The 20,668-nt window shown below is 40.9% G+C and overlaps 2 protein-coding genes across 4 annotated transcripts; one reads left to right on the plus strand and one right to left on the minus strand.

The window, feature by feature from the left end:
• Nucleotides 1–122: 122 nt before the first annotated feature.
• Nucleotides 123–6,430, minus strand: plaa (phospholipase A2-activating protein). Of its 2 annotated transcripts, XM_072376254.1 has the most exons (14): nucleotides 6,198–6,430; nucleotides 5,585–5,778; nucleotides 5,369–5,469; nucleotides 5,079–5,199; nucleotides 3,747–3,914; nucleotides 3,435–3,570; nucleotides 3,153–3,322; nucleotides 2,908–3,059; nucleotides 2,597–2,816; nucleotides 2,372–2,437; nucleotides 2,204–2,275; nucleotides 1,518–1,625; nucleotides 957–1,127; nucleotides 123–822 (listed from the first exon to the last, which is right to left on the minus strand). In XM_072376254.1, exons 1-14 carry the CDS (start codon nucleotides 6,344–6,346, stop codon nucleotides 254–256), a joined length of 2,397 nt encoding a protein of 798 aa, XP_072232355.1. In that variant the 5' UTR covers nucleotides 6,347–6,430; the 3' UTR covers nucleotides 123–253. The 2 variants fall into 2 exon arrangements, with proteins under 2 accessions (XP_072232355.1, XP_072232356.1); XM_072376255.1 differs by lacking the exon at nucleotides 2,372–2,437.
• A 938-nt stretch (nucleotides 6,431–7,368) lies between these two features.
• On the plus strand, nucleotides 7,369–20,476 carry zdhhc21 (zinc finger DHHC-type palmitoyltransferase 21). Of its 2 annotated transcripts, none has more exons than XM_072376420.1 (8): nucleotides 7,369–7,446; nucleotides 13,381–13,566; nucleotides 13,670–13,768; nucleotides 13,880–13,991; nucleotides 15,152–15,290; nucleotides 15,378–15,494; nucleotides 16,963–17,006; nucleotides 17,350–20,476. In XM_072376420.1, the coding sequence occupies exons 2-8, from the start codon at nucleotides 13,413–13,415 to the stop codon at nucleotides 17,480–17,482; spliced, it is 798 nt and encodes a 265-aa protein (XP_072232521.1). In that variant the 5' UTR covers nucleotides 7,369–7,446; nucleotides 13,381–13,412; the 3' UTR covers nucleotides 17,483–20,476. The 2 variants fall into 2 exon arrangements, with proteins under 2 accessions (XP_072232521.1, XP_072232522.1); XM_072376421.1 differs by having other exon boundaries at nucleotides 7,371–7,450; nucleotides 13,384–13,566.
• Nucleotides 20,477–20,668: the final 192 nt, after the last annotated feature.

Below are 20,668 nucleotides of genomic sequence, written 5' to 3' on the forward strand. Positions count from 1 at the left end.
TTGTAGTAATATTTCACACATATGCATTAAACACTATTACTCTACTGATCATACACTTACTAGACATATTAGCCAAAGGGCTTTGGAATGTTAAAGTAATAAAAACACAGACTATGTATCTGGAAAGTTTTCAATTTTCCTTTTTTTTTTATTGAAGTACATACAAGCTCAATATTTCAGTCTCCACCACAACTGATTAAGAAGAACAGAGTAATAGAAAGTAGTGCTCTTTTTCTTCTTCTAATTATTCACATCAGTGTAGTTCTTTTAAAACCAGCTGGCAACACTCAGCCACCTTCGATGGATCAGACATCGATGAGTATTTGGAAATCTGGGAATTGACACCCAAGGAGCGTGCCAAGTCCTGGGCATTCTGGTCAGAGGCCACAGTGGTTCCCAAGGCCACCAGCAGCCTAAATATAGCCTCCTTGTCTTGTACCGTCTCCAGAGCTCTACTGGCCACGGATAGACACTGAGCCTTGGCCTCGAGATCGGGCTGTTTGTGCAGGCAGCCGGCGTAGTTAAGCACCAAAGTGGCCAGAGCGATGTGGATGTTCTTGTTGCAGACGGCAGCCAGGTCAGCAGCACGCGATAGCACCGTTTCACGCTGGGTCATGAGGAGAGCTCGGCCGTTCCTGCCACTAAAGCAGTTACACAGAGTCCGCAGTGCCAGCATTTGGTTGGCAGGACGACCCTCGGAACTCATTAGGCTCAGCAGGTGGTTGCACAGCTGGACTCCCTCTGCCTCGCCACAGAGACTCTCATTAACCTGTGGGTGGCGCACTGCCAGCCTCAAAATGTCCAGGACAGGAAACACAATGTCTACAACACACAAGGAAGGATCGAGGAGGGGCTTTGTTAGTGAACAGAAAACATATTGTGTACCAAAATGTATATATATATTTTTTTTTTTAAGGCTAAACTTTTTAACAAACTAGAAGAAGCAGTTGTTGTACCTTCAGGCCAGTGTGAGGCCTTCCAGAGCAGGTTGATTTGTTGGATGGTCGGAGGAGGCTCGGAGGAGTTTGGCCCACAAACGGACAGCAACAGCCTTTCAAGGCATTCCAAAGTGTCTTCAGAGAGCTTGTGCTCCTGAGGGGCACCTCCATTCAGCTCCTTCAACTTGGCTGATCAGGAAAGATGATTGACACCAATGCAGTGAGGAACTTTTAATTCACCTTTGTGACCACGAATTAAGAAGATTTCCCTTTCAAAGCCCATAAAGTTTCAGTGTCAAATGCTAAGTACTTTTCTGGAATTAAACACAAACTGCTTCACCATGTTGGTGTGACATCAGCTTCTCTTAACTGAGCCCCACTTACAAGGCAGTTTTACATTTACCCAGGAAATTAAAAAACAAATGCAGACGTGTGATTTAACTTAAATTCAATCATTCGCAGGCAAGATGACTGAATAAAAAGTCTTCAGGACCTTAAAATCAAGTCTTCAGAAATCCTAAATTTATCAATGAAGTTAAAATATTTACATCATTGACATCTTGCACAACAAATGCTTACCAATGATCTGAGAGGCATTGGCTTGCTCAAAGGTCACACCATCGGTCTTGGGGAAGTAGATATTTGTCGGTGTCTGTCTCAAGGCAGTCGAGGAGTAGGCGCCTCCTCCTGCAGAGAAGGGAGGACCATCCAGTGAGAGGAAAACTCAACGTTAAAGTCTTGCTGAACTGAACTCACTGAACTGTTTTCAACTGTCAAAATCATCATCAGTGTTTGCCATTTTAACCTCAGATTTATTTCAAATTAAGTTGGCTGCTGCAGATGTGTGGTCATATGTTTTCATGTATAAATCCCTCACTTTGTGAGGGATACATGAGAGGGATTTATACAACTGAGCCCATCAAAGTTATTCTGCTGTGTTATGCTTTGTATGCTGTGCATCAAATACATGGGATTATCTCCAAGGCATTTTCATTACTGACACATGTACTAAAAATGCATCATTAATCATGATTTCAAACTATTTTACCAGAGTGGTGGAGAATAACTATGTTGGTTTACTCCTTTGTACTCTGCAATGTTGCAAATAAGGAAAAAAATTCCAATGACTTTCAAGGCTTGAACAGAAATCAGTTGAGTGATTGTATGACTCATTCCTTGGTGGCTGCCAGAGACACCCTGTGAACTCATCATCTGGTTTGCTCATGAGCTACGGTTTGGATTTTTGCTCACAGGTCAGTCATTACCTGTGAAGGGATCTGCTACACCTACAGGAGCACTTGTGTTGGGGCCTGACCCTGGGATGTAGCGACCAGCGCCTGTGAGTGGGGAATTAAAAAAAAAACAAAACAATGGTGATGCGTTCACAGATGGTGTCCACACTTAGGAAAAACCTATCAGTAAACGTTCTGTACCTGTGAAGGGATCTGGTCCAAAGTTTGGTATATTATCAGACGAACCAGGGACATATCGAGCTCCTCCTTACATAATAATAAGTTTAAAAAATAAATAAATACATCACAATCTCGGGGAAATAGAGATTTGGTAAATGTTGCAATGAAAATACAAAGCATTTACAGGCATATAGGCACAGGACATTGGCTCTTTGTGGAAAAAGAAAAACAATCCTGTGGCCTCACCAGTGAACGGGTCACCACCAGCAGGCTGGGCTGGTCCCACCACATGGCCTTTGGTGTTCTCGATGATGAAATTGGCGACCTGGTCGAGGAACATGGGGCTGAGGTCATTCTTTTGCAAAAAGTTGTGTGCTGTCAGCCAGGGGTCGTCTGTCACATTGTAAGGCAGCTTCATGGACGGCCCTCCCTCATTGACATCAATGGTGAAGACATAGTCATACTCCTGTGGACAGACAGGATCTCATTAATCTCAGTAAAAGCACTTGGTACAGCAGTAGTGATCCTTTATCAACACAAAGCTTGTGGGTTTTTACCTTTCCTTCATACATCACACTTTTGGAGGTCTGCTGATTTGAGCCTCCAACCACATCTCCAATTTTAATCCAGCGACCATCACTGACACTCCACTGATATGCCTCCACCTTCTGATCGTCTTTGATCAACCGTGTCTGTCCGTCACGATTCCCTGAATGAAATAAAAAAAAAATGTCTTGATGCACTGAAAAAGGCAAAACAAATAAATAAATAAATAAAATAATAATAAGGTTCTCTTTTCTACCAGGCTCGTCAAGATGTTCCCTTCCAGGCAGGTCCTCCAGTTTGATGTCTCCGAGGTCCCCTGTCTTGGGGTCAATGGTGGCTTTGGAGAGCTCATCCTCAAAGGCCTGTAGGTCTTCAGCACTAGCCATGCGGTCCTCAGCTTCCGTAAAGATGCGGATGATGCCATCACTGAGGGCAGAGGTGTAGCATTCGAATTAACCTCAGAACGACTAAACGTGATGAACGTGTTCATCTGAACATTCTCAGATGGACCGGCTTGATGCCAGTGCAGTTCTGTTACCTAGCACCAACGGCTATGTCGCCATTAGGCAAAATACAGCAGCACCAAATAGACTGGGTGGGCAGTCGGATGGTCTGGCAGCACTCGCCGTTCCTCCATATCCGCAAAGACCTGTCCTCTCCTGTGCTTACAAAATCTAAGCAGAGAACATGAGTCTGGGGTCAAGGTCAGCCACACAGCACCTTACACGAAAGGTTTGAAAACAAACTGATGCTCGTTCAATAAATGTCCGAGTGCTAAAGATGACACAAACAAACACACATCCCTTTGATCTTTTTCTGATTCCTTTCAGTGTTAATATAATGAACAAACCTTGGCTATTAGGGAAGACAGCTAAGCTGTAGATGTAGTTGGTGTGACTATAATAGACCTGGACACATTCGCCTGTCACCAGCCACCTTCTGATACTTGTGTCATTGCTGCAAGAGAAGAACTCAGTGTTGCTGATCACCGCCAGTCCTCTTACACAGTCCTCATGACCTGGAGTGCAAGAAAAAAAAAAAAAACAACAACTTTGTTTTCATACTGTAACCTGTAATAGTCCAAGTCCTCAAATCACTCAAGAGTTTTGTCTTACAATCAGTTAATTAATCCATTTGGGAAGTAACATTTACTAAATCTATATAGTTCCAATTCACAACAAAAAGTCATCTCAGTGCACTTGTGAAGAGCATTGAGTGTAACCACAGATGCAAACAGAGACAGCTTTTTAAACAGTCTTTGGATTAAAAGACTTTTTCTGAACAGCTTTTATCAACTAATCCCACCAACAGATGGTCAGTATGCCAATAAGACTTCTTATTCATCAAGATAACCTCATTAAAATCTACATAACCGTAACAAATCTTTCATTTCCACCTTTACAAAAAAAAGTGATGGATTAAACCACCCTAAATGTCCTATATCAAGCTGCCTTGCCGTTTTACACCATCTGAGGTTTAGCCGCCACCTCGATAATAATCTTGCGGTGCCCCCTTCTCTGGTTACGGTTTAATGCCATGCGAGTGGAGAGTTTGCATCAGAAACCGTTTATCTCGAATGAGCTTAACTTCTAACAATGTAACAGACCACATTTAAATTGGTTTCTGCTCACATCCGCAATGCTGTAGCCACATTTCCTTTTAATGCCAAATGAAAAATGAGAGCTCAGTAACTTGGAGGAAGCGATTTGACTCATTTGCAGCAAAAAGGCAGCAGTCAAAGTCATCACACAAAGCCTAAGAAGATTTTTTTTTTTGTCACTCTAGCATGGTAGAAATTCAAATCAAGTACTAATTTCTTGGTGGTTGTAGTATATGGACAAAAATGACAATTGATGACAATTAATTAATAATGAAGAGATGAAAACTTTCTGAATATTAAGTTAGCAGAGAAAGATTGTAAGGAAATTTGCAGAATTTCTTGAGTGGTATAAATATAATAAATACTAGCAAAAGAAAATACAACCTAGAACATGAAAAAGATTTTTTTTTTTATCTCCACCCATCTATTTGTTCCAAGGCTTACATGTATTATTAAACTATAATTAGCCTTATAATATAATGACATTAAATAAACAGAACAAAGACCATACAATTGTCAATTGCAGTTAATGAAATACACCATTAAAAATGTCTAACTGAGATGTTTTTGGAAAACTCTTACCTGTAAACGTCTTCTCACATCGGCCAGCCTTCCAAAGCTTTATGGTCTTATCGGCTGATCCAGAAAGCATAAGGCCTTGTTCAGGTAAGATGACAACAGCCCACACCGCTGCAGAGTGGCCCTGTAGCACAATTACCCAGCAGACAACATAATGTCAAATTCCTCCGATTATATTCATGCTTACACACCCCATTCACAGTTTCAGAGTGCATATAAAGTACAATCAGTGTCAGAGTTGTGATTCTACGTGGATCTGAGCAATCTGTACCATCACAGAAGCTTCGGCATACCTGCAGAGTCATCATGCACTTCTCATTGAGCCAGACTTTGGCTGTGGTGTCCCACGAGCCGCTCAGAAGTGTCCCAAACTTCCCAGAAGAAAGAGTGCAAACTGTGGAGATAAAGTAACATCGGACGCACTGTCAAGGTCCTTGATGCAATCACAAATAACAGCAAACGAATACTAATAGTAAAAAAAATCCGTGTGAATAGAGAACAAAACTCACCTGTATTTTTGTGGCCCTGAAGGGTGAAAAGGGGCTGTGGTTGATCCAGTGTGAAAACACAAATGTTATTATCATTCCCACCTGTGGCAATGAGTCCCCGAGGATATGTTTCACTTGGTGCGATGATGCATACACAGGACACAAAGTTTGAGTGGCCTGACACACAGTGCATCTCAGTGAAGCCTATATCTGGGCTGGGGAAAGAAGGGAAACACAGTAAAGACATGCCCAGTGAACACTAAATTCTGTTGGAACAAAACAATTAAACGTAAGTACGATGGATCAATGAACTGAAAACAAAATACTCGAAGCCACTGTACACCTGGTTCAATGTAGCAATCACTTCATCATAGGTACGGATTATATAGTGCACCAATACAATGAATGACAAAGCTAATTTGAGCAACCGTTAGCTATCTAGCTAACTTAGCTCCTAATATTTTTATTCTTAATTAACAAAATGGCAATTTAATGGCTCGAGGGTCGGGTTATTTGGCTAACTGCTTTTCTTGACCAGACACCTTTTCTGGGCACAGACTTTTTCGTTAACTGAAAGGAATGGTATCTAGGCAGCACAGTTAGTCAGCAGGAAGCTAGCGCTAATGCTAGCTACCTTGAGTTTGGCACCCAGACTCTTCCGGTTCGGTCTCTGGACACCGAAACGAAAGCTCCCTCTGGAAAAACGGCAGTTGCGAGTCCCCTCACGTCCATCTCGTGACCCGGGATGGAACACCTGAGCTTGTACGAGTTGGATGATGCCATTTTATCCGACTAAAACTGACACTACCACAGCAGCGTGAGCCGTGAAGCCAAGCGGCGTTGCTGTCAACAAACATCCGCCGCTAATGCTAGCGGAAGTTGAATTGCGTCACTACACACGCAAATTCACCTTTCGAATTAAAATGGTTTATAAAAATGTATATGTAAGGACAAACATCCAAAATAAATATAAACCATGATGGCGGCAGACAACTACTGCATGTAGGTGTAAGAACAAATTCAGTAAAATATCAGATTATGTGACATGGTGCAGTTACTGCATTTGTAAAAGTAATTCGCTTTGTGTTTGTTTTTAAAGGTGCTTCGAAAAACATTTGTAGAATGTTAGTTACGTAAGGTCACATATTTTGTTTTGTTTACATTTATCATGTGTGGCTCACCGTATTCTTTTTCATGAAATAATAACTTGTGAAACAGTTGTTTCATCACATACAGACGGTAAATGTACGCTAAATGTCTTGTTATATTCACGACATGTTGGGATCTTCTCTTTAATGTTTGACTGTTAGAAGGTCACAATGTTTGGGAACAACCATCCAAATCTGAGTTAGTTTTTGTGAGTCACTGGATCTGCAGGGGTACAGAAATCAGTGTTACACTTGTGCTTCAACCCACCGTAAATGACGGGCATTTAAAGGGAAATTGTGAATGTTCATTTTAACTGTGTGAAAACTGACCACTAGTTACCTCCTATTAAAAGTTAACTTTTAACAACTATGTCGTTCCGAGGTAGATCTTTAAAGCTGTAAGCATATTTTAAGTCAAATAATAGTTGAATTATGGTCATTTTTGCTTTTAACATCGCTTAGAAATCCCTCATTGTAACTTTTCAATCATTGTAAGTATTCAACCTGAAATAAATAAGAATACCTCCAACTGCAGAACAATACTATGAAGAAACCACCCTTATGTTTGCTTTGCGAACGTTCCTCAAAAGCATTTTTATTTTAAGCAGATGAATGAAACGGAAGTAGTTTTATTTTCTTTGGCAGGTGACAGAAGAAACACAGGTCCTGTCAGCCCACAGAGGCTTGGATGAGGAAGCAGCAGCCAGAGAGAGCGAGGGCAGCTACAAAAAAAAAGTAAGTCGCTTTTAGGTATTAAAATCAAGCCTAACACTTAATTCCTAATCGTTAATCCACGTAAATGGATAATATTAACGCTGGCCTACAGACGGTTTAGCTAACACAGTAAGCCTATGGAGCCAAGCCCACCACGGCTGTCAGTGTTATCAGTAGTATGAATGATGGAGCAGGCGAGGTTTTACAATAGCAAGGCTTATTGTCCATATTACCTATGTTTCAGAAGGCTGTACGGGCAGAAATAGATTTTATTTGGGGGCGAGTAACTCTTGGGTTGTGGATCTGTTTTGGGTATTTGGAAACAGTTCAGGTTGGGTTTGTTTTCAGACTCTTGCTTTGTTACATAGTATTTACTGTGGGCCTGTGCTGTGGATTTATTCCCTGACCATTTTCAGAAAACTCTTTATGTGTTACATGTTCGTGCCATTTGATGGTATCCTTAATCGTGCCATTTTGCTTTTGATCAGCCATTGTACAGTCATGATCTTGACCATCACTGAACAGCATCTCAGACACAGTAGCTCTTTTTTTTTGTGCAAGATAGTCTTTTGTGAATAACACAATAACACATTTGAATGCAGACTAATGGTAACTGTGATGCTCGCACAGGTACGGTAACATCTGTTATAACACATCTGAATAAGGTTTGTAATCCGCTTGACTAGTTTTCTCGTGCATCTTTGTTTTGGTAGACTTCAAAACAGCTACGAGACCTGATATGAAAGCTCTAAAAAGTTGTTTACCGTAACAAGAATACACACACTACGACACACTCGTGTACACACAGATACACAGTACATAGACTGCTCCCACTACTTGGTGTGCATGCTTGGATACCATGAACCCATAAAACAATGAGATTTTTTTTAATAGTTTTTCATTTTTTATTGGATTTTAATTTGGTTGTAATAGTGGTTTGGGTGTCAAATAAAGTAGAGCGCAAGCAGGAGCCTTTTGTGATGTTTCAGATCAGATTTTGTACTGAAGCGTAGTCCTAACCCTACACCACAGAGCAAGGATGGACCCCACGAAATGGGGTCAAACGCCTTCAAACATTTCGCTGTGCTGCGGTCTGGTTCCCAGTGACACGCAAACTCAACTGGATTTAACCGAATACTAAGAATACTTTAGGGAAATGATATTATTGTAGTATGTACACATTTTAATGTGATGATGATGCTGAGAAACTGGCTCATGGATTTATCGCATCTAGGCAGGACGACTGTAAAGCAGTATTAGCTGGATGTCCAAATAATTCCTTGAATATCGTCCAGCTGATCCAAAATGCTGCAGCCAGAGTACTAATAGGTACCACGAAGAGAGACCACATTTCTACTGTTCTAGGCTCTCCACATGGGCTCAGTCTACATTTCAGAATGTGATTTAAAATCTTTTGCATTACGTTAAAAAAATAAAACCCTTTCTGGTCCCGTTCCAACCTATGTGAAAGATCTTATTCGTTCCCTGTCGTGCCACATAAAGGCTTTGCTCTCAGTATGCAGGTCGACTTGTTTTTCCAGGAATGCCAAGGACTGCAACGGGAGGTGGAGCCCTCAGTTTTCAGGCTCTTCTCCTGTGCAGCGGCCTCCATTCCTGGGTGCTGCCCACAGACAACCTCTCCGCTTTAGAAGCAAACTTAAAACAAACCTTTTTTGAAAGAGTTTTTTTATTTAACTCATCCATCTGCGCTGAGCAGCGTCGGAATGAATCCAATTGACTTTGACCACACATTTGATCTAAGTGAAAAATTTGATTTGTCAACGTTCAAATACCTCGGACTGAGAGCTAATGGCTTCTAACTTTTTGAGCCCACTTCTTTTAATGATTCCTCAAACTTTCACACAGGTATAACAGCTATTGTAACACATGTAGTTCAGGTCGATAGAAATGAATATGTTCAATTTAATCAGCGTCTTTACGCCCTGCTCCCCCGATATGAACCCGTAAAACAATGAGATCAAAACATATTTTTATAGTTTGTCATTTTTTATTTGACTTTTTTTTTACTGTAGTTGTAGTTGTAATAATGGATGAAAAAATATTTAATGCAAAGATGTATGTTTTATGTATATAGAAATAAATTTATAAAGATATATCTCCATATAAATGTATTGCTATAGATGAATTTATATCAGATTGTGGACTGAGATCAGTTCACATATTTTTGGTGTCTTTTTAAAAGAATCCAGTTGTTTTTTTAGAACAACAGTATATATATTTGTGTTGTTGCTGAAGTGTCATTTTTTTATCCAGTACTTTGATCCAATTATATACCGTATCTGTATATATATTTATACATATAGAAATGTCTCTGGATCATTTCTATTGTTTCCTTTTTGGAGATTGGATCATCTGTGAGGCTTCTGCGCTGCCTCTGTAGATGGAGAATGGGGGTGATGGAGAGGAAGAGTCAAAGGGCGAAGGAGGACAAGAACAGGGAGTGAAGGGTATGTGAACGTGAGAGTAAGGCGTTGAAGGCCAGAAGGGGCGCCTCGGTGTTGCTTGGCTTGGACCAGAAACCTCGTCATCATGGACCCTGACTTTCTTCTTCCTCTTCTTGCTTGGGCCCTCCTCTCTGTGCTCTTGAGCATCGGAGGCGAGTTCCTTCTGTGATTGAGAGGGGCGTCTCATCGAGTCATCATCTGAGGACTTTGCCTTGTTTTTTCTTTTCCGCTTGTTGTTCTCAGGGCTTTTTATCTGGATGTTGCCTTCTAAGGCTACGCATCGCTTCCTCCATTCTTCCTTGCACTGCGTCATGTCTACCACTTGGCTCCTCAGGTTGGCGATCTCGCTGTCTTTGCTCTGGATCATTTCTTCCAGTTTCAGGACCTCCTCCTCGAACTCTTCTTCTGTTTCATTAAGGTGGGACTCCATCCTGGCCTCTCTGATAATGTAGTCCTGCAGTAAGTCACTTTGCCTCTCGAAGCCGTTTGACAGAGTAATACACGTGGATGACATGTAATGGTCAATCTTGTTGAACATCGTCTTATCAGCTGCTTTTTGCTGTTTTTCCTCCACCAATTTGGCCCAGTAGTTTGCACATCTGTCTCTTGATATTTGCAGCTCTTCTCTGACCTCTTTGGTAATTTTTTTTTGCTTATTTAGACTTTTCTTGAGGGCGTTTATTTCTTCTTCTTGCTTTCTCTTTTGACGCCACAGTTTGGCACTTTTTGCAGCCAGGGATCTATTTTTGTTCTTCTGTCTCAGGAGAGACCATTTAAGCCTCTGCACGCTTGTAACAGAGCTGGTGGAACCTCCCTGGTTGTTGAAGGCACCGTGTGCGGCGCTGTTCTCCCCTGTTGTTTCCATCGTGAAGTCCGTCAGTTAGAATCTTTGAGTATCACAGGTAAATTTGTTGATAACCGATGCTGTTTATCACCAACACTGATCACTTTCTGCCGTAGGCTCAGATCAAATGTCTGTGAATGCAGTTCTGCAGACAGATATAGATTCTAGAAGTCTGATGTCATCATGTATGATGTCATAAAGGGGCGGAGCTTGGCTTTCATCTTGAGAATTCTGTTTCACAGCAATAAGATTTAAAAAAAAATGTCTTCATTTCTTTTTTTAATTAATTGATTTATTTTAGCCGTTAAACCTTCTCAAAGAACAGATTTAAAATGCCTTAAATGCTGGATTAAAGTCTGAAGTCTGAAAATATGAATGATGCTTAATTCATCCCTAAAGAAAAATGATGGTTTTTAATAGATATAATTTAAAACAGACACAAAACCTAAATGGTTTACATACAGATTCTTTATGTAAGGTTTTTACAGTGGGCAGGATTTAGCTTCTGTACCAGTTTTTATTGGCGAAGCCTCCCACTGAGGACACCCCATTGTTCTTAATCAGCATGTGGTGTAGAGGGTGTGCAGTGTTGTCCGTTACGTGGTTCAGCTTTGACAACCTTCTTCTTTCTATTCTGAAGCTGCAGAGCAGTCCCCAGCACAGAGCCATTTTTCTTTAACCGGTCTTCTCAGAGTATTTCAGTGACTCTGATGCTGCCACCCCAACAGATGGAGTGGAGATGCAACAGATGCCACCACCACAGACTGCCCTGTTGCTTCTTGTAAACAAGTGCTGCACTTCCAGTTCTTTCAGGTGGACACCCAGATATAAGCATACCAATAATTCAGTAATCCACATAACCTTCATGTGGAATAACACTGTAAATGAATGCAGCTAAATGAAAATGTGTATTTGTGCATATTTTCCTTTTAGGTATCAGATCTGCCATATTCGCAGCAGAGGGCAAATTCAAAGGGCATCGAATCTATCAAACCATAGAAAACGTAGCTGATATGTGATATTTCAGCAAAACGTTTGGCAGCAGTAACAGCTTCAGTATCTGCCTAGAAGCTTCTTGGGTCTGTCTGCGAGCAGTTTCTGCCTCTTCTCGATGGCAATGTGTGAAAGTTTGCTGGAGTCATTTTCCAATGGCAGATTTCAGCTGTCTCCAAAGGATTTAAGTGGGTTTTTGGGTCAGGGCTCATGGCTAGTTTAGCGCAGTCCGTCTTTTTTAGCCATTCATCGTTTCTGTTGAATGTGTGAGTAGGTTATTGTGCTGTTGAAATAATAAAAACCTTTGTGTAATATTACATTTTCTTACAGTGGCTAACACTATTTGCTCTAAAATGCCTTAATGATCATTTGAAAATGTTTTGGACAAACATACCACTTCTTGTACCAGAGGCAGTTCCACAGCATGATCACCTGAAGCCTCTACCTTGTTTTCCTGTTGGCAAAGTGTTTTGCTTTTTAATTGTCAAGGTTTTTAATCTATTAACAAGATCCCAAAGAGCACCAGAGCTTCATCCCAGAAACATCCTAGAGCTTGAATAAATGCAACTTTACTTATCTTTCTGGTTCTTGAAGTTGTTTCATGTCACACCCAAAATGCTTCTTCAAATTGACAACCTCAGTTTCACAATTCCCACTTTTGGTCTCGTGACCAACATGTTGGTGAAAACTCACAGGTGATAATGAACCAAACAACCCACTCAATGGGTGGCTATACTGACTTAAACGACTCCCCTGATGTCCCAGCTTTGGCTGATACTGCTGACACTCCCCACCAGCAGGTCAGGCCTTACGGATAAGACTTGAAACATCTTCAAGCACTCAAAATTACCATGACCTAGATGGCTGAGAATCTATGTTTTACAAACATCAATGCCTTCCTCTCACTAATGATTTCCCCATGGGTCTTAGCAGTTTTAAGGCTGTGCAACTTCTGGATAACAGCACAAACTCATAAAACATGGATTTTAAGATCTCTGGTTATCGCTTGTTAGCTTTTGGAAATTCCAGCATTTCTGATGGTCTTTTTTTATGCTCTGAAACCATGACTGGTTCATTCAGGTTGTGTAATTTGTGTTTTATTACATTTTGCTTTAAGGAACTCATTTAAATTCATTTTATCTACAGCCTGAGTGCTTAATTAGAAGTCAAGTGCACTTTTTTTTATCTAGGCTCTTCAAGACGTTTCACATCTCATCCCAAAGACTTTTTCAGTTTAAACTGAAGCATTTCAACAACATCCTCAGACAAAGACTGGTTCACCCTCTCTATCGGCCTGTACTCAATTTTAAATGTCTCAGATGTATGTAGAGGACAAATCTTGATTGGGACCTGCCAAACCCAAACCCAAGCTGAGCGGTATCACACATGCACACGGTTCCTGTAAGGGAGACTGATCCACAGTGCATGGCTTGACACGGGAGAGATTAAAAGCCTGAAAACTCCCCACCACTCAGAACAAAGCAAATTGTTTTCCTCGAAGTGTCTTCAAAATGTCCAGTTGGCTTCTATTTAAGCACCACCCCCACAGACATGCTTGTAGCCTGGTTTCAGACCCCTCCCTGCTTCACTAATCGGTGCAGAGATGTTCTAAGGTTATAAGGGACTTTGGTTTGGATTTGTGTCCACTGACAGCAGGGAGCCAGTCATCTGGAGTTGCAGCAGCTATGAAGCTTCGCCTTCACTTCGTGGTGGATCCTATGGGCTGGCTGTGCATCAGCATGGTCTTTGGGATCTGGCTATACAACACTTTATTCATTCCCAAACTGGTTCTGCTTCCACACTACGACGAAGGGCACATCCCCTGGGCCTTAGTTGTTTGTGAGTATCCCTAATTCTTTTTTTGGAATTTGTTGATATTTGGAAAAAAAAACTTCAGTTCAGTTGACATGTGATTGGTGATTCAGTGTGTTGTTTCCTTAAGGTTATTATATAGCATCGGCTCTCTGTATAGCGGCCCTGTTTAGAGCTTCCACCGCAGATCCTGGCCGTCTTCCTGTGGATCCCCACATACCTCACTCAGGTTCGGAAAAAATAGAATAATTACTGACTGATTGTGCACAACTGACTGTTGCTAATGAAGCGTTTGCGTCTATAAACAACTGACCTACAGATTTGTGTCTTAATGCCACAGAGAGGGAGCACTGGGAGTTGTGCAATAAGTGCAACTTAATGAGGCCTAAAAGGTCGCACCACTGCAGTCGATGTGGCCACTGTGTGCGCAGGATGGACCACCACTGTCCCTGGTAAGAATAGACACAGACACATCTGAGATGTCTCTTTTGACAACAGGAATAAAAAGTTCCAACTTATTCCGACGTGTGTAAACAATAGCAGACGTGCAGGTAGGCAGATGCTTTGATATTACTACTGAAACCTGACCTGATCTGCATTCATATTAGTGTACTGATCTGATGATACTTTCTACAATCACTATTTTATTTTCTATGGTATTTGCCTAAAAATGGCTGGATCCTTACGCTATTCCAGACCACAGATGGACCCTCCATGAATATTAGCGTGAAGACCTGAGTGTTGGGTTCAAATCAGTCAATTAATCTTGAGTCGATAAAAACCTGCAGAGTCATTTAACCCAAGACTAAATGCAGATTAACCACTGTCACATGTCACTCGAAAGCCACACGTTAGTGGGGTTTACTGGGATTTTAACCATTGCAAAAAGGGCTTCAGAGGTATTTTACATACAAGTGCAACCAAAATCAAAACACAAATTTTGACAAAAGGTATTTTATTAGACAGTAAACTCATGACAACTGCTTTAAGTGTAGTTTCAACAGGCTGTGACTCATTGTGCTGTCTGAGAACAGAAACAAATGGGTGTTTTCAGCATGCACACTCACTCCAAAGGTCAATTTAGACTCACTGATTAACCTAACATGCCTCTTTTTGGACTGTTGGATGAAGCTGGGACACTCAGAGAGAACCCACGTATGCACACAGAGAACATGCAAACTGTCCACACAGGACTGTACTGTGCTGTAGTACTGTGGTTGCTGTAACTGTACTAAGCACTGCGTCTCAATTGTCAATATACTATATAGTAAATATGTATACCAACATTTACTGTGTGTTGCCATACTGCCTGACAGAAAGTATCAGGGCATCCTTTTTATAGCTATATCCAGGGCTTCTCAGTATACATAATTTGTCATTGAGAGATCCAGCACAAAAGAACATCTGGATGATTTATGTTTTATAACAAAGGATCAGAACTTTGCATTTTGAGACATCAAGTGGGCACTACAGACTCTTTTGCTTGAGTCTTTGTAAAGATTGCCACTTTCTGCCTCCTGGTTGTGCACCTATCTCTGTGATGACATCGTGCATAAACCTGAATCAAAGCTCATTTGTGGTTATATTGTTAATCGAGTTCATCTGTTGGCAGGATTAACAACTGTGTGGGAGAAGACAACCACTGGCTCTTCCTGCAGCTGTGTTTCTATACTCAGGTCCTCAGTTTATTCACACTGGTGCTGGACTTCTGCCAGTACTATTACTTCCAGCCACTGACAAGACTGGATGAGGTATAAACCTTATTTAGATATGGCTATGTCCTCTGCGTCTTCTACAAGGTGAGAAATTCAGTTTGTCTTTGTTTTTCGATCTCTCAGGAGAAGTTTACGACACGTCATGAACTGGCTCTGCTGCGAATCTCAGCGCTCATGGGTGTGGTCATGTTTGGTGGCATGTCGAGCTTGTTCTACACTCAGATGACAGGCATCCTCTCTGTGAGTACCAAACAATGAGCTCGCATGCCGAGCCCTCATTCCACTGTCGACGCCTCCTGCTGTTATTACCGTCCATATTGCTAATATGATATTGCTGTTGAATATCACACAGTGAGATTCGTAGAATGTACACAGCACACCTTGCTATAGTCATATTTAGCTGGGAATTTTCTGCTGGGGGGGGGTTTCAAGGTCAGAAAGTGTGGGCCTCGCTCCTGACAAAGCTAGGAATGAGATGCCCCGCTTAATTTAGCTCATTCCCTCGATGCTCACGATTGTTTTATTTAATCTCATAGAGACTCGCCAGTTAAGCCAAAGCCAAAGGTTGCTGTTTGGCTAAATACTGAAAACAGGTCTGTTCAACATCTGTCAACAACAACCGTCATTTAAACGCCTGTATTTCCGTCTCTGCAGCACTTACAGAGATTCTGACAGTTTAGCTTTCACATTATTTTAAGAAACTAGTTTTCATATAAGATACAAATCTAACATTTTATTCATCTTATTCTACAAGAGCTGTCAATTTACTTTGGGTATGCCATGAATAGGAGTTTTAGGCAAATTTTCCATATGTGGAAAGAGTTAAATGGGAGGTTTTCAAAGTGGGAGACTAGCCTTCGCAATGGAGCTTCAACCCATTCAGAGGTGGCTTCAGTGAATAGAGATGCGGATAAAATACATTATTAATAACTTATGTAGTTGATCTGTGTTTGATTTTATGTGTAAGAATAACTTGTGATATGGTTGAAAAACTATGATACAGCTCTGTCAAACATATACTCTGATTTAAACTATTTCTGGTCACATTCAGCTTTGTCAGGAACGATGGAGAGGTTGGACCCAGGTGCAGTTCTTTCAGTTCAAAAAAGGTTTATTTCAAAAACACAAAAACGGGGAGCAGAGGGCGCGGCAGAGCCGGATTCAAAAAATGCTTAAACTGTGAATTAAATAGTAAACAAGACTACGAAAAACAAGACAAGACTATGAATAACTATGAACAAACCAAGGAACATGACTATGAGTAAATACTATGGCATGAAATAAATACTCTGACTATGCGGCATGAAACCAGACTTATCTTTCGTGGGCTGTAGCATGAAGGGTTAGTGAGGATTCTGCCATGAGTGAAAGGAAACCAGGAGACTAAATGCTGTGGAGGGAGTGATTAGTGATGAAGTGCAGCTGATGACAATGAGGCAGGTGACATGAGTGAAACTAGGTGGCAGGGGAAAAACATGGAATGAACATAACCTGAAAACAGGAAGAAACTGAAAACAAGACTATTAAAACATAAACTGTGACATGAAAAACATAAACTGTGACAAGCTTTTATTTCCAACTTCCTGGCCTTGTGATTTAAAAGCCTCCTTTGACATATTTGTACAAGCCGTAACGTTAATTCTTGATGAAGCGGGAAACTGCAACCTATTTGAATCATTTTGAGTTCTCTCCTTTTTCCTCCTTGCAGGACATGACCACCATTGAGAAAATGGCTCAGTTCTCAAATGAAATGTGAGTCTTTTTTTTTTTTTTTGTCATGAAAAATGTAGTCAATTTGTCCTTGATATTTAAGCAGAAAAATGTCTCAATGAGAAAAGCAAAAAAAACACCTTTTTCATTGGAAAGGCTCAGAGCAGTCGCCTGAGATGACAGTTTAAATTAAGAAAAAGCTATTAGAAATGATGTAATATGTGTGCTAAGAGAAAACAAGTCTAACAAGATTAATCAGAGAATTATTGATGTCTAAAGGAATAGATCAACACCTCTTTAAACATGTTAAACTGTGTGCTAAATGCTTTAAATGCACACATAAAGCATGCTCTGACATAAAGAATTCCCTATCTTTTCTCTTCAGATGCGGTACGAAAAAATCCTGGCAGTGGGCACTCGCTGAAGTTTGTGGCACTCGCTGGAAATTTCTGTGGTTCATCCCGCTGCGGAGCAGGCAGCCGCTCCACGGCAGCCACCAACTCCGCGCCCATGTGTAGCCGGGCAGCACCGCAGTTTCTCCCAAACCTGCACAGGTGATCGGGGCTGCTCCAGGGAAACACTCTACACACACTTAGGCACCCATCTGCTCGCCTTCACCGTTCTCCTTTGTGCTGGAGAGCGGCCTCGTTTCGTCAGCGGACTCTCGGAGCTTTTGCTTTGTTTTGTTTTGCCCAGACTGGCAGTAAACAGGGTCGCAGACACCTTTGGGAGTGATGAAAAATCTCTTTTTACTCACTGTGACTGCTATTTTCAGCATTTGGATATCACCTCTAACGGCTATTTGCATCACAAGGCTGGAAGTTTTCAACGGAAATCAGCTGGCGAAAAGGACCCGTCTCAGGTTACTTTCATAAAGAGCCTTCACTACTGACCTTTAATCAGCTACAGACAGAACAAGGATCACTTTAATGCGTCTATTAGAAAGGCTTGTTTTGTGTACAAAGTTTGTGCCTTGTTTCTTTCAGTTTTTTACTCCTTTTTATTTGTCACATGAGAATTTTTTTTTTTTTTTCTAATTGCTGCATTTTATCCGTTTTTGGAATTTTCTCATGAAGGCATATTGTTATCATTTGACAAGTCATTGACATTTTTTGTGTGGTGTTGAGAAGCATGGTCTCACAGAACAAAGTTAACACTGATAAGTGAGTACGTTTGCATGCACGGTGATGTTGAGCTACGGAAAGAGCTCGACTTGACCAGTTAGTTGGACCGTTGCTCTTGTTCCAGTAAACACACAGAAGGAGGAGTTTCTCTAACTTTCTCTAACGCTGTGGACGGAATTTCACTACATCCTGCCGCTCCCAGCTCTCTCTGTGGGAGATCATTGTACATGTAAGTACGGCTGAATTCAAATGAAGCTGCTGGTAAAAAGCAGTGACAGTCTGGAACCAGAGCTGACACACAGTCCTTAGGTGCTGATGAATGACAGCAGTTTTATTGGGAATTCAGCTGTATTAATATCCGCTTTTTAAATAATGATGGACACTATGAGCTTGCGGTCATTCCTTGTTGTGGCTGGCTTTTTCTTCTTCTGTGTTCTGGACAGGAGCTGCGGTCCCTGTGCTTTCCGCCTAAGTCCATTTGGGTCTCGTTCACCCAATCTGGGTTTGTTAGTCCGGCTTTGAGAAGTTCAGTCGGGCTGATATGTGTTATGTGTTCAATTCATTTTCCCTCGTCCACACGTATGCGAGGCCTGTGCGTGAAGTGGATTTTGGCATCTGCAAAATCTCGGATCCACCGTGTCAATCTTTGGCCAAATGCTTGAAGCCAAATAAGTCGTGCGCTCCGGTTACACCTTACAATATACTACAATACACTGTCGACTGTTGACATTCCCGTGCACAGAGATTCGGTGCAGCTGAACAAATGCGTAGCGTTATCAGAAATGCTTTCCTCAGGTGGACGTGGAAACCGTGACTTGAGCATTAAACCTGCTGCGGCATCCTCCCACAGCTGGTTGACATCATGACTTGATTTGCATTTGCAGTCATTCTCACATCTCACCATGAAAAAAAACAGCAACTAAATGTATTTCCGTCACTTTTGGGCTGTTCTTTTAAATCATCCTGTCGTGTCCACCACACCACTTACAGCACGGAGTATTGGAACAAATAACTTGAATACGTGTCTTTAATTTTTATGGGTTATTTTTTATGGTCACGTTAGTACTGCTGCTGCTGCTGCCATAGTTAGGTCTTTAATGTGTCTGAATATGTCATAAATGCGTATCTTTATCAGTAATAAGAAAACTTGCAGCTTTGTCTGAATGTTTAACACTTGACTCAACTCTGAAGACTTATTTAAGGTGGTGTTGCTGTAACTCCGTTGAACGATTTAGAGATTTTATCGACTTATTTAACAGGATATTTAAGGTGGTAATAATACTAGCTTTGTGTGATTATTGTATACAATACTTGGCAATCTCTTAGCTAAACCTGTATGTAAACAAATCATATCGTATGTTGGGGAATATTAAGATATCCAAGTAGTTTTAAGTGCCTGTCTGGGTCTCCTTTTAACTGTCAAAGTTCATTTTTATCAGCTCTCAATAAGAGCCAAAGACCTGGGGAACTGTTGCAATAGTCGGCAAACATTGAGTTAATGCATGTTTCACCAAATTTCTTAAAGTAGCTGTTCAATATTATGCACTGACTTTCACATTAGCACACAGTCTGTTTTACTACATCAGTGGTACTTTTGAAAGGAAGTGTTCGCTTGAAGCTTGGTGCGTATGGTTTTGCATGAATGTGTGTCGATAAGTTTGCTTTGTGATTTTTTTATAGCCTACAGTCAGGTTCTGTGATGTTGATGAGTCTTTTTTCTTTGTCATTTTGAGGTGTGTGGGGATGTATCGAGATGGTAAATGTGCATGATTGTCACAGAAAAAAAAAAGTGGGTACATTACGTTTATTTATTTATTTATTCTTTTTTTTTTTTTGTCTTAACATTTTTGAAAGCAATAAGCATTGTGTGTGGGTGAAGGCAACAGTACTGTTAAAGATCTGAGAAAGAATTTGTAAAGTTTATCAGTTGGCAGAATTTCCCTCATTGTCCATGAACCAGTGATTACCTGACTGTAACATTCGTCAGCACCTCTGTAATGTCTGACAAGATTAACGGGAGAACGTTCCCACCTCACACTGATTAGGAAGCAGCGGAAAGGCTTGAGTTAATTTGATTCGAATCAAAGGCGGCAGGAAACTGGAGGTGTGAATATTTGTGGTTACACACTTCCTCCCCAAAGCTCTCAGTTCGGATGTGTGAGTTTGGTTCACTTTGCTCTTTTGGTTTCTTGGATGTGTTTTCAAGCTTTTTTTGTTGGTTTCATTCTGACCTCAAACACAGGAACATGTATGTTTTGTGAATATTTTGTCGTTTTCGTTCAATTGTTTGGAAATTCGATGACAAGTTGCCAATTTATTACGTTGCAAAATTGTGATTATAGGAAATATATCGGTATTCATATTTGAATAAATGACATTCTGAACTAATGTGAGATGAGTTTTTGTTCTCTGTGACATGCTGTTAACCTAAATACTAGCTGCATCTGAATCTTGAACTGCGCTGACAATTAGAAATAGCATTTTTTTCATGATAATTGTAATTATCAACTGTATTTATTGCACTTTTCTAAACACATATTACAAAAAAAAGACCACTTACAAAAAGTACTGCTCTGATAA

This window comes from Leuresthes tenuis, unplaced genomic scaffold (genome assembly GCF_036924035.1).
Source record: "Leuresthes tenuis unplaced genomic scaffold, fLeuTen1.0.hap1 SCAF_22, whole genome shotgun sequence".
In the NCBI taxonomy this organism is placed as follows: Eukaryota; Metazoa; Chordata; class Actinopteri; order Atheriniformes; family Atherinopsidae; genus Leuresthes; species Leuresthes tenuis.

Excerpts from the sequence above, each read along its gene's own strand:
- zdhhc21 (XM_072376420.1), top strand. The coding sequence starts at position 13,413 with ATGAAGCTTCGCCTTCACTTCGTGGTGGATCCTATGGGCTGGCTGTGC. Across the intron at positions 13,567-13,669 it reads CCCCTGGGCCTTAGTTGTTT|GTTATTATATAGCATCGGCT; the intron begins GTGAGTATCCCT and ends TGTTTCCTTAAG. Across the intron at positions 17,007-17,349 it reads GCTCAGTTCTCAAATGAAAT|ATGCGGTACGAAAAAATCCT; the intron begins GTGAGTCTTTTT and ends TTTTCTCTTCAG.
- plaa (XM_072376254.1), bottom strand. The coding sequence starts at position 6,346 with ATGGCATCATCCAACTCGTACAAGCTCAGGTGTTCCATCCCGGGTCAC. Across the intron at positions 2,438-2,596 it reads TGGTGGTGACCCGTTCACTG|GAGGAGCTCGATATGTCCCT; the intron begins GTGAGGCCACAG and ends TTATTATGTAAG. Across the intron at positions 1,128-1,517 it reads CAATGCCTCTCAGATCATTG|CCAAGTTGAAGGAGCTGAAT; the intron begins GTAAGCATTTGT and ends TTTCCTGATCAG.